The sequence below is a fragment of the Thunnus maccoyii genome, chromosome 20 (assembly GCF_910596095.1).
Source record: "Thunnus maccoyii chromosome 20, fThuMac1.1, whole genome shotgun sequence".
NCBI classification, from domain to species: Eukaryota; Metazoa; Chordata; class Actinopteri; order Scombriformes; family Scombridae; genus Thunnus; species Thunnus maccoyii.
Window position 1 is genome coordinate 27782516 of NC_056552.1, and position 13509 is coordinate 27796024.

Genomic DNA, 13509 nt, shown 5'->3' on the forward strand with positions numbered 1-13509 from the left:
CGAAATATTTTTTCTCTCTTCTTTGGAAAAAATCCATTATTGAAATTCTGGTTAAAATGCTTCAACAGCGACACTTGCAGGGCAGGAGGAGAGAGAACAGTGTGTGTGAAGTGGTGGTGGGGGGGAGTGGGGGAGAGTGGGGGAGAGAGGAGGACGGGCTCCTGCTGTCCTCCGCAGGGCGGGATCTCTTACATCAATTTAATGTACTTCATTTTTTTTCATGCTAATCTATGACTGGCCAAGACATGTAAAATGACGCTCCAAGGGAGGACGTCCTCCCTAACCAATCAACAACCAGAATGCAATATTGACATTGCGTTGGTCCAATGATAGTTTCCAGATTTCATCTTCTATTCTCTCCACTGTAAGGCAGAGTAGCAGCAGTACATAACGAACAGTAGATAGCTCCTTGCGTTAGCAAATGCAACAGTTAGCTTGTTGTAGCAGCCTGAAGGACTCTTCATACATCCATGGAAGGACTGTTAAGGACTGTTAAGCTAACGGGAGAATGGATTTGGACTGTGTGGCGCAGCAGCACCAACCGGAGCAGCTCGAGAGAGAAGCAACCGGAGAAACAACCAGGAGAGTTAGCTTGTTTGTCATTGTTGCTAATGATATCAGACTGGTTAACCAACAAAGTTATGTTAACTAACAAACAAGATGACCAACAGCAACAAATGGATGTTATGACATGGATACTTCATCTCCATGAAAGAAAGAAGATAATGTGAGTCGGATACAGCTTCTCTCTCTCTCTCTTTGGTTGCTAATTTCATCTCTGATGTTTTAATGTCTCTGTGGCTGTTGTGTGAATTTATCTCCTTAACAAGAATGCAGCAGAGATCATATAATGTGTTGTGGGTAGTTTGCTTGTTTCAGTTACAGTGAGCTGTCTGGACTCACTCATTCATTTAGAATTGATCCAGTTTTTAATTGTGTGGTTGTTCAATCAGCTGTTGATGTTGTGTGATTAGTGAATGAGTGTGCAGGAGGTCTGGCTGCTTGCTTGTGACAGTTTCCTCAGTTCTTTTTAAGCTGAGTCGTATGTTGAGTAATAATCTTTAAGTAACTAGAATAACAAGTGTTAACATGTCAGCTTTGTAGACTATATTTAGTATGTCGTGCACATAGATAAGAGTGTGTGAGTCATGTATTTGATACATGTATTAATACTTTCTGATGTGAACCTACACTTTTAGATCTGTGAATGTTTTTAGTGTTCAGTCTCTAGTATTCAGCACTGATCTGAACCTGTATCACATTATAAGCTTTGTGGTACTTTATATATTTCTGTATACTAAGAAGATACATAGGAAACACGTGTAAATCATGTGATATGTTGTCTGTTTTTGATGAGAACATAAATCTCTTGTCACAATAGAACAATACCATAAATCTGAATTTCACTTTGTTGGTAAAATGACACATTCAGAACCACTGCACGGCTAAAATGAGCACTTCTTTGTTTAGAAACAATATGTATATGCTAAATGTCTTTAAAGAAGCAGCCTTTTCACCACTCAGGGGTTTTTGTTTTTGAAAGCAAATTGTTTTATTGGCATAAAGCCCTCCGATTTCATCAGGTGGGGGACAATAATACAGTTTCATGTGGTTTGTTGCAAGATGCCATGTTGGTTTTCCTCCTGTCCTCCCCAATTTTTTGAGTCACCGGCCGCCACTGTTGTAGATAGTAATTGATAGAAGGGTGTTTTGATCATAAACTTGATTGATTGATTGATGTCAGACAGAATGAATACAGTTAAACAAGATCACAATTTCTTGTCAGAATAGTGTAAACATCGTTTTAAGTGTTTGAACAAACAACCAATGCTGTTGTCTTTCTGGTGATTTCTGTTTTCTTCCAGGGTGGCTTGAGTTGACTGAGTTGAACTGTTGAGTTAACTGGCATGATGCCATCCCATCAACCATGCATGTGTGCGAATATATGTGTAAAAGAGAGAGAGCGAAAGCATCACACATGTGCCTCATGTATAAATGGAGCCAGAGTCCATCAGACATCACACATGGCGCTCCGCTAAACCGAGGGGAAATAAACTCAAGAGAGAGAGAGAGATGGACAGGTGGTTGATACAGAGAGATAGATGGAGGGAGAGAGGGATAGATAGTATGATTTAGCTGATAGGAGAAATCATTTACCAGCGCAATTTGTCGACAAGGATCTGGGGATGTCTCAGTGTGTCAGCGCCTCAGTCACTTTGATGGATGATGGAAGTTCACTGACTCTAACACTATCTCTCTCTCACTCTGCCTCTGTCTCTCTAACTCTCTCTCACTCAGCCTCCATTCCTGCTCCCTCTTTTCTGCCTTAACCCCAACTGAGCAAAACCATCTCCAGCTCAGTGTGTGAGCGTGGCCATGTGTATGTGCATGTACGATGTGTGTATGCATGTAGGGAGATGTATCACACATCAGCTCATCATTTAGGCATATTAAAAAGAAACTTCCAGGTGAAACATTTTCCCTGCAGCTCTCACTTCACAAACCAACCATTTTTTAACGTCACTGTCTTTGTTCATGCTTCACTGTTGGTATGTGTGTGTGTTAGTGTTAGTGTATATGTGTGTTTGTGTGCTTGTCTCCAGTGTGTGTATTGACCATGTGAGGCTATATATCAGCTCAGGTCTTTACCAATGCTGCAAGGCAGGGAGGCCTATTGATGAGGTTCCTTGTTTTAGTGAAGCAAGAATCGCCCCGGGCCACAGCTCCACCCTGCATAGACTCCGAGATTAACAATATGAGAAATCTGAGCTAGACCAATAAAATGAGGTGGAGAGGTGGTGTCAACCTAGAACTTCTGTGGTCTGTTTCAGGAGGAGGACAATCTCAAAACAATCTTGCTAAACAACGTGAATTGTGAGAGAAGGATGGTATATAAAAAACAATGAAAAGATGTAATCATCGTTTATTTAGTATTTCTGCTTTTAGGGTGCTTTATCAAACACCATTTCTCACAGACCCACAAACTGTTGCAGTTTAAAGATCAACAGCTTGACAGACTGAGGCCAGTCAAGTTGTGAGTTGTGAAATGGGACAGAAGGGCCAAACAAAATAGATGATTTTCAGACAGCAGAGATTACAGCTAAAAATCTGGAACAAGACATCAGAAGAGAGCATGGCTGGGTATCCTGGATAATAAGTATAACATGCAAACTGTCACAATGGAACAGTTTCATGGGAGGCATGGTAAATGAGTGAATGCTAAGAAATTAATTAATTAAAGATCCAGATAAATCATTTTTTCCAGAGCTTTAAATAGTATCACATAGTCTGCTTCATCAGCAGATGGAGTTTTTATAATATAAAATTTTATAATATAGTTAAAATATCTTATATACTTTAAGCATGTTTTGATAAGGATAATGGGAAATTTTTCAAGGCTAAGAATGAACATTCAAACTCAAATTTTGTGTTATTAAAATAACAAAAAGTTACAATTCAAATATCAGTGTTTAGTGCAGGGGTGTCAAACTCATTGTAGCTCAGGGGCCACATGGAAGAAAATTTATTTATAAGTTGGCCGGACCGGTAAAATCATGGCATAATAACTTAAAAATAACGAGAACTTCAGATTGTTTTCTTTGTTTTACTTTGGTCCAAAATAGAACAAGCACATTCTGAAAATGTACACATCACAAATAATCCTCTTGACAAAACACTTAGTTGAAAATTCTAAGGAAAAAATTGGTGCAATTTTAAGAACACAATGCCTCAGTGATTGGAACTTAAGACTTTGTCTCAGTGTATTTACAAAGCCATTCAACTTTAAGTCACAGCCTATCTGGGATTGAACAAAATTATCTTTGAACCGCTTCATGTCCACAGCATGTTGAGTTGCACACACATCTTTCAGACAAGGAAAGTGAGCTGCATCACCACCTGCCAGTCGTGGTGTAAAAGTGCTTTGAGTGGTTGGAAGATTAGAAAGGTGCTATACAAGTACAGTCCATTTACCAATAGATAGTACATAACAATCATCAAATGATAAGTGGTGCAATATGATAAACATATCAACACACACACATTACTGGATTATGTAGTGCTTTCCTTCTTATGTCTTTTCCCTCCTTATTTTTTTCCAGTTTATTACAATTTGGGTCTTATTTTCATAGTTTTGTCCATTAACGGTATTGGTTTGGATAACACTGTATTTACTAAAGTAATTGCTAAGATCTGAGATCACAGTGACATTGTTACAAAGTCTGACAGGTCATGAAATAGAACTGTCAGTCCAAAAAGAAAGTAATCAAACTGTTTCATATGCATGATCATTCAGAGGTGGACAACAAAGAGTGATTGACATCAGGTTTTTAATACAAGGTTCATAGAGAGCTGCTTCCTGTCTAGCTTCAGTCTAACCAGTAATACGGTTAATAAAGGATTTTTAACTTATAATCAGAGTGCTTTGGATGTTTTTTCGACTGCCAACCAGTACCATGGACTTTCATTAAAGGGAAGCTGGGCAGACACTGTCTTTTGTTTGTTTAATTCTTACTTGACTACTTGCCCTATCCCTGAAGAGCACCTGATTTTTTACTTCAACATTACCAACACTATTGGTCTCGACCCAGTGCAGCACTCCCTATTTCTTCTTTCTAACAAGCACAAGATGAGTCCCATTTCATTATTGATGACTTGACTTCTTTGCTGCTGGAGATTTATTTTTTCTTCATCTGTATGTGAAGTGAGCCTAAGTAAACCCTTAATTGAGCATAACGCTCCTCTGCCTGGGGAGTCGACAATGACTCTCTGCCAGGAACGACGTGGCTGCAGTCAGTGAGCCATCGGCAAACTGCTTTGTTATGCTCAACACCATCAATCTCCATACATAAGAATAGCCAACTTCAATACTGCTATTGATTGGAGAAACATTTGGAAACAACTAAGGTCAAAGCCTTGTCCCTCCTCAAAAAGTTGCAATGGTTGATTTTTAAAAATTTTAAGCCACTTTCCATCAAGTTTTGAAGCAGTGCAGAACAAAAGTGGGGTGCTAATATGTCAGATGGATTTATCAAGATCAGTTGGAGAAAATGATTATCTGACAGGCATGTAAATTACAAGGAGATTGTGGACAGGGGTGAAAGAGCATGATATTCACCTTAACAGGGAAGAGAATGGGAATCACAGCAACTGAAGAAAGTAAGAAATAAATGGAGAAAAGTAGAGAGGAGAGGGAAAATTTTAACTTGTATTAGAAACATGTATTTCAAAACAGAGCATGTCATCAAAAGAGTATCAGTTAATTGATCTCTCTCATCTCTTATAAGGGATGCAGTTTGCATCACTTTCCTTTGGTCTACATGTTTGTCATTCCCTGTGTGAGTGTGAGTGTGTGTGTAGGGTGTGTGACATGGTTTATGTTGTGATCAAACAGACTTTTGTTCTACAAATGAAACCAATATTTTCCCCGCCATATATAAAGGATACACTCTCACTCTCTTGCTCACACACACAGCACATGTAATATTTTGATATTTGATCATCTCTCATGGTGTTTGTTGAGGGACAGATGGGTAGGTTGATTATTTCCCTTGTTTTCTCCCAGTTTTGTCACTGTTGGGATTTTATGACAAACCATGGGTGTTAATCTAACTCACTGAAGAATCACTTCCTCCTTTCTCTGCCTCCTTCCCTTTAATTCTTGTCATGTCACTTTCCAGTCTATCTCATATATCCCCACATTATATCTCTATTGAACTTAACTGCCAATCATATGTAGAGTTACAATTCATTTACAAATTTCAATTTCATTTAGCAGACACTTTTATCCAAAGTGATGTGCATCTGAAAGCTAATATAACACAAGCAGGGATCTAGTCAGGAGAGAACAACACGAGTAAATGCCATTAAGCTAAGTTTGAATCCAATAGGACGTAGGTGCCAACAGGCAGTGCACAGATGCAATACATAGAGTGCATAGAATGTATAGAAGAATATTTTTTTTAAATTTTTTCCCTTCAGTCCATCAAGTGTAGAGGTGTTCGTGAAAGAGCTGGGTCTTTAGTCTTTTTTTAAAGATTGAGAGAGACTCTGTGGATTGTACAGAGTTTGGTAACTCATTCAACCACCAGGGAACTAAGGAAGAAGAGAAGAGTCTGGCTTGCAACTTACGGCCCTGTTGCGGTGGTGGCACCAGGCGCCTTTCATTGGCAACGTAGTTTCAGTGGAAACGTAGACCTGAATGAGGGAGTTCAGGTAGGTGGGAGCTGTTTTAGTTGCTGTTTTGTAAGTGAGGGTTTTGAATTCAATGTGGGCACCAACTGGGTGCCAGTTGAGGGATATGAACACTGAGGTGACATGCTGTTTTGGGCTGGTTGAAGACCAGACGTGTCGTTGCGTTCTGGATCATCTGCAGAGGTTTGAACATACATGTGGGGAGGCCTGCCAGCAAGGAGATGCAGTAGTCAATGCATGATATTATGAGAGCCTGTACCAAGAGATGTGCTGCATGCTGAGACAGGTAGGATCTGATCCTCCTGATGTTGTACAGGGCAAACTGACATGACCGAGCAATTGAGGCCATGTGAACCTTAAAGGTTAGTTGGTCATCAATCATGAGTTGAGTTGATTCGAGCTGGATGCTGATAACTTGTTGTATAGAGGGACTGGCTGGGATGACAAGGAGCTTGGTCTTAGAGAGGTTAAGTTGAAGGTGGCGTTCTTTTATCCATGCTGATATATCAACAAGGCATGACAAAATCCGAACTTAGACTGTGTGGTCTTCTGGAATGACAGGAAGAGCTGGGTATCGTCAGCATAGCAATGGTATGAGAATCCATGGGAGCAGATTATTGCACCAAGTGAGGTGGTGTATATTGAGAAGAGAAGGGGACCAAGCCTTGACCCTTGAGGAACCCCTGTGAATAAGCTGTGCAGTTTGGACACTTTTCCCCTCCAACTCTAAAATATCTCCCTGAGAGGTAGGACATGAACCAGTGTAGTGCAGATCTTGAGATACCAAGCCCAAGATTTGGTGGTTAACTGTGTCAAGGGCACCTGACAGATCTAGCAGCGATAGAGCTGAGCACTGACTAGCAGCTCTAGCTGAACATAGTGATTCCATAACCAGCAGTTTATGACTCCTGTGCTGACTCCTCGGTCAGAGGGGAGAATGAGGAGAGTGTTGCCCTGTTAGCTGGCAGCTGCACACTGAGTTGGTCAAGCTCAGAGAACTGGTTACTGACTTATCAGTAAAAAATGAGGCGAACATGTCTGCAGTTAGCAGAGTGGAGGGCGGAGGAGAAGGCAGATTGAGGAGTGAGTTAAAAGCAGAGAACATTTTCCGAGTGTCTGTGGTGCCACATATCTTATTCTGATAGTAAATGGTCTTAGCAGTTTTTAAACTGGAGGAGAGTGATGCTAGGAGACCCTGATGGTCACTGAGGTCAGTGGGCTCTTTGGATTTACGCCATTTTCTCTGTGCTGCTCTGAGTTCCACCCTTTGAGTGTGTCTGTAGCCTCACTGACAGGGAGTGAGGAAAATTCATTATGAGCAGGCATGGTAGCCAAGACCTCTTTGGAAAGTTGAGTCGGTGTGAGGACCCCCATACCACCTCTGTACCCAACAGAACTGCAATTCCAGCTGTTAATTTTCATTTATATTAGTAGTTTTACATTATTTTATTCCTTGTTTTTCCTTAAAATAGCACATCCCAGATTTAGCTTTGCACACCTGTAACACTGTCAGACTCACAATGGACAGTTTCAAAACTGATGCAGCAGAACCAGGGACACTGTCTTCTTTTATTCTATGTATTCTTCTTCCTTAAACCTGGCAACTACATTACCCACAATGCAGCTCAGCCACTGACAGTTGTGGTTGGAGATTCAGCTGTATATGTTAATAGCCTCAAGCAGAGATGAGGAGTAGGCTACAGAGGTCTACAACCCCAGATTTTTAAAATTTATACTCTTCAGGCCCAAACTGACACTGACTCGAGTAACATTATTTGTGGCAATTGCACAGCTCCCTCTGGAGCCACAAAAGGCTATTTTCACTTGCAGTATGCAGTAGTGCTCCCCAAAACCTGTAAAAACACTATGATGTGTAAAACTGGTGGAATTCCACTTTCATTTTTAGGCCCTTAGTAAAGACTATTAAACAGACCTTTTTCTTAGGCTGCTACAAATCCCCTTTCCTTCACTGAGATTGATACATCCTAAAGGTCTCAGGATGCATAAAAAAACATATTAACAACAATAAAGTAAAAAGATGTGTGTTAATTTTGCTTAGAATGTAAAAATCTACATTAAGCAAGGGTCTATCAGTCTATTATCAGAGATAATATGACACTTCAGATAGATTTGTTGAGCTACACTTGAATCAGATCCACTCATTACAAGCAAATCAGCAGACTATGCCAAATTCAATAAGAAATCAATCCTTATTGATAAAATTTCTGTGCAAAGACTGTGTATATTCAAACAGAAGCTAACCTTTTGGTTTTTTTTCTCCTCTTCCTTATTCCTGTCCTTGGATCTCTATCATACATGCAGGGTAACCAAGAGGCCCCAGCTCCCCCCGAAGCCATGGCCCAACCCTTCCCACCGGCTCAGTACCCCCCTCCACCACAGAATGGGATCCCCGCTGAGTATGCCACAACCCATACCCACCCACCGACTGACTACACAGGACCAAACACAGTGACCGAGCATGCCCTGACACTGTACACGCAGACACACACACAGAGTGAACAGTCGGGAAATGACAGCAACACCTCTGCCCTCACAGCCAGCACAGTAACGGTGAGTCTACACCTAAATATTTACACAGATTTACACATGTATTAGGAACACCTGGACAATCCAATGCAACCCAATACAAAAGCCCTGCAACAAATCCCACTTTCCCATCAATCCCATCTGGAAACCAAATGCGTTTATCGTTGTTCTGAACAGGTTCACTCAAAAGCCTAGACTGTCATAGAGAGGGGAGAGACGTGATATAACTTAAATACGGGGATAACCATGCATTTTTAAGACTCTTCTGGAAGACATTCATAGTGTTGCACTCATTTGTTCACATAAAAAGTGACAGAAATAGTTGTATCTTGAATGAAAGGAGAGAGGGAAGTTAAAACCCTGCTCCTTTCTCACTTCTGCACAGCTGACCAATCACTGCATGAATGTCGGACAATTACAGAAATGGCCCTGCACAGCCTCCTGACTCCCACCCTCCTAGTTGGCCCCTGTTGGAAAAGTTATTCGACCATCCGACAAGCTGTTCTGAGGGAGTATACCAACCCCTTAACAGGTTACTTCAGCTATGGCTATGGCTCCTGGCTGCTGCAGAATTGTGTGTTGTAGAAGTGTGTTGGGCCCTTTTTATTATGATTAGTTGAATAACATACAAAATGCCTATTCTCCATCTATAATTCAAATTCAAAAAAATTGTCAGTGAATATATGTATATATATTTATTTCCTCAAAATCTGGGCCTTTTACAGATCAGTGACCAACTCAAAGGCCATGAGATAAAATCAGAGCTGTGGGCTAAATTGGACTTTTGAATGCAATGAGATGCAAATGTTGAAGTCTAAAATTAATTAAAGTTAATTTATGTATTTTTAGCCACCAATCCTTCATGTGCTATTCTCCTTTGAAGGTTGTAAGGTTGGGAGGTACAGTTGAGACAGAGAGTTCACTCACTGCACTAAGCTCAGCCCAAGTGCTCTTGTAGTGGCGGGTGGAACTCTGTGAAGCATGCAGGGAACCTTTCATTGACACTAGGACTGTCTTTCTGAAGTTTCTTTGACGCCACTCTTCACACAACATGAAACCTGAAACTTAAAAAGTAAAAAGTACCCTACCCTTTTCTCCCAATAAAAGCTCTCAAATCTGAAATTGCATGAAACAAGAAAGCAAATGAGATCCCAAAGATATAAAGAATGAGAAGAGAACAGATAGATTTCACTTAAAAGGATTTTTAGTCTTCTCTTGGGCCTACAGTGTAGGATCAAGCAAGTGTGCAAATGCATGCATGAAGCATACCTTCACACACACAGGGATAGACTGGTGGCTGTATGTCACTGACAAATGAGCCACATTTCAGCACAGACCTGTCCACACACACACACACACACACACACACACACACACACACACAGGCAAGCAGTGCTAAGGATGTCCACACTATAGTTAACTGTACCACCACTTGTCTCTAGTTGAGGAACCTTAAAGCTGTCAGGGCCAGTAAGACTGGAGCATGTTGGGAAGGTATGGAAGTGTACAGACAGTGATGGCAGAGTGGTGAAGTCCAGTGAGAGGAGAAGACACAGTACAGTCAGCACAACTGGGAGAGTTTCACAGTTATTGTGGGGAGTTTATCACTGGCTGTAACTGTAACTGTCAAGAGACATAGTTACTGGAGGATAAAGTAGGAAAACACCATACACACTTTCACCGTCACCTAAAAGACACTTTTACTACATTTATTGTCATACAAATATACTGTTAAACTGGGTCAGACAGGTTGATAATGTGTTAATTATGTGTGTCTGACATCTCTGCAAGGATGCACTTTGATTGATTACATACAGTTTATATTGTAGAATTACCTCTGTACTACACTGGTTAACTGAAACTCATCAAACTGCCAGTTATTTGAGTGGTGTAATTATTATTGTACTTAGGTATTGTACCTTACTTATTTCCATTTTGAGATTTTGCTTCACTGCATTTCATAGAGAAAAATATCCCACTGCTTGATTTTGTAAAATATCGTGTTAAAATCGAAATCGGCAAAAAAACATCATAAAAATTGCATTCAGTGATGATTTTTTAAAATTCCTGTACATGATGCTGCTATCTGTGTTCAAAGTGTAGTGGTGGTTGTGTAACCTCTGTTTCTGTTCAAAGATGGACTCTCCTTTTGTCCACTGTCTTCTGGTCGATGACCTTTGACCCCTTCCAAGTTGATGCAGTGACTGGTTATAGTCTGATGTTCACAGACTGGTTTTAGTCTGATGTTCACAGACAGCAGCTGATGTGGTGTGTTTCCAGTGTTAATTCAGTCTCTTGTTCAGGGTCTTCTTGTTTCACTGATAAAGTTGCCACAGCTGTCACTGGTGATGTCATTCACACCCTGGATGTCAATGACCCCCTTATAATCCCTTATATATCATGAAGTAATCAACTACAAAAATTTTGCCTTATACAGTTACAATCAGTGCATTAGTGTTTTCAGGTAATTGCAAAGTACTGAACATTGTTCAGTACTGAATGTAAATGTTTCCATATGTACATATTTACAACTCCTGCGCATCTATTGGCTTCATGGATGTATATTGTACATGTGCTTGTTGTGCTTGTGTGTGTGTCTTGGTTCAATCAGTGGTGAGAGAAGGTTCTGTAGCTGTGTATAATCTACCTGTATGGTAGTATGAGAAGTCACCTAGGCCAAAAGTGAATACTTCACTTGCATGTACATATACCAGTGCTAAGCACTTTGACATACATGCATACTCTCATGCATATATGTATCAGTGGAGGCTGGTCCATAGAGGTAGAGGAGATTGCTCCTCCTCTATTTTTTGAGAGGCAAGAGGGAGATCAAAATATAAAAAAGAATATTTGGTTGAAATAAACCATTACCAAATCTCAGTATTATTTACAAAATATTTTTTCTCTCTTCTTTGGAAAAAATCCATCATTTAAATTCTGTTTAAAATGCTTCAACAGTGACACCTGCAGGGCAAGAGGAGAAAGAACAGTGTGTGTGTGAAGTGGCGATGTGGGGGCAGTGGGGGGAGAGTGGGGGGAGTGGGGGACAGAGGAGGACGGGCTCCTGCTGTCCTCCGCAGGGTGGGATCTCCTACATTGATTTAATGTACTTCATTTTTTTTCATGCTAATCTATGATTGGCCAAGACATGTAAAATGACGCTCCAAGGGAGGACGTCCTCCCTAACCAATCAACAACCAGAATGCAATATTGACATCGTGTTGGTCCAATGACAGTTTCCAGATTTCATCTTCTATTCTCTCCATTGTCAGGCAGAGTAGCAGCAGTAGATAAAGAGCAGTAGACGGAACAGTTAGCTTGTTGTAGCAGCCTGAAGGACTCTTTATACATCCATGGAGGACTGTTAAGGACTGTTGTTAAACTAACAGGAGAATGGATCTGGACTGTGCGACGCAGCAGCAGCAGGACGCCACCGGAGAGCAGCTGGAGAGAGAAGCAACCGGAGAAACAACCAGGAGAGTTAGCTTGTTGGTCATTGTTGCTAATGATATCAGACTGGTTAAGCAGCAGCCACAAAGTTCTGTTAACTAACAAACAAGATGACCAACAGCAACAAATGGATGTTATGACATGGATACTTCATCTCCATGAAAGAAAGAAGACATCAGATAACGTGAGTCAGATACAGCTTCTCTATCTCAACGGTCATCTCTGATGTTTAAATGTCTCTGTGGCTGTTGTGTGAATTTATCTCCTTAACAAGAATGCAGCAGAGATCATATAATGTGTTGTAGGTAGTTTGCTTGTTGAAGTTACAGTGAGCTGTCTGGACTCACTCATTCATTTGGAATTGATCAAGTTTTTAACTGAGTGGTTGTTCAGTCACCTGTTGATGTGTGATTAGTGAATGAGTGTGCAGGAGGTCTGGCTGCTTGCTTGTGACAGTTTCCTCAGTTCGTTTTTAAGCTGAGTCGTATGTTGAGTAATAATCTTTAAGTAACTAGAATAACAAGTGTTAACATGTCAGCTTTGTAGACTATATTTAGTATGTTGTGCACATAGATAAGAGTGTGTGAGTCATGTTTTTGATACATGCATTAATACTTTTTGTGAACCTACACTTTTAGATCTGTGAATGTTTTTAGTGTTCAATCGTTCTAGTATTCAGCACTGATCTGTACCTGTATCACATTATAAGCTTTGTGGTACTTTATATATTTCTGTATACTAAGAAGATACATAGGAAACACGTGTAAATCATGTGATATGTTGTCTGTTTTTGATGAGAACATAAATCTCTTGTCACAATAGAACAATACTATGAATCTGAATTTCACTTTGTTGGTAAAATGACACATTGAGAACCACTGCATGGCAAAAATGAGCACTTCTTTGTTTAGAAACAATATGTATATGCTAAATGTCTTAAAAGAAGCAGCCTTTTCACCACTCAGGGATTTTTGTTTTTGAAAGCAGATTGTTTTATTGGCAGATAAAATTGCCCCCCACCCCTCCAATTTCATTAGGTGGGGGACAGTGATATAGTTTGATGCGATTGTTGCAAGTCCTCCCCAATTTTTTGAGTCACCGGCCGCCAGTGATTTTGACCGTCACTATCTTGGATTGGACTTGATTTTTAGAGCCAGAAGTGACCATTGTCACTACACGATCAACCTGGGATGTGAGTTGCGCATGCACGAACAGGTCCGCCATCTTGGACGGCTAGGTATGGCAACACCACACCAGTTTGTCACTAAACGATCTGAGTATCAACCGTGGACTTTATGAGCATTTTTCACAGCATATAAG

At 40.5% G+C, this 13509-nt stretch overlaps 1 protein-coding gene across 2 annotated transcripts in view; it reads left to right on the forward strand.

Moving 5' to 3' along the window:
* Positions 1-687: 687 nt before the first annotated feature.
* The window catches only part of rbfox3a (RNA binding fox-1 homolog 3a), a 143709-nt gene continuing 130887 nt past the window's right edge, over positions 688-13509 (forward strand). For both annotated transcript variants that reach the window (XM_042396425.1, XM_042396427.1), the window contains exons 1-2: positions 688-727; positions 8515-8763. In XM_042396425.1, the coding sequence (XP_042252359.1) occupies positions 8548-8763 (216 nt within the window). In that variant the 5' untranslated portion in view covers positions 688-727; positions 8515-8547. The remainder of the gene's footprint in view (positions 728-8514; positions 8764-13509) is intronic.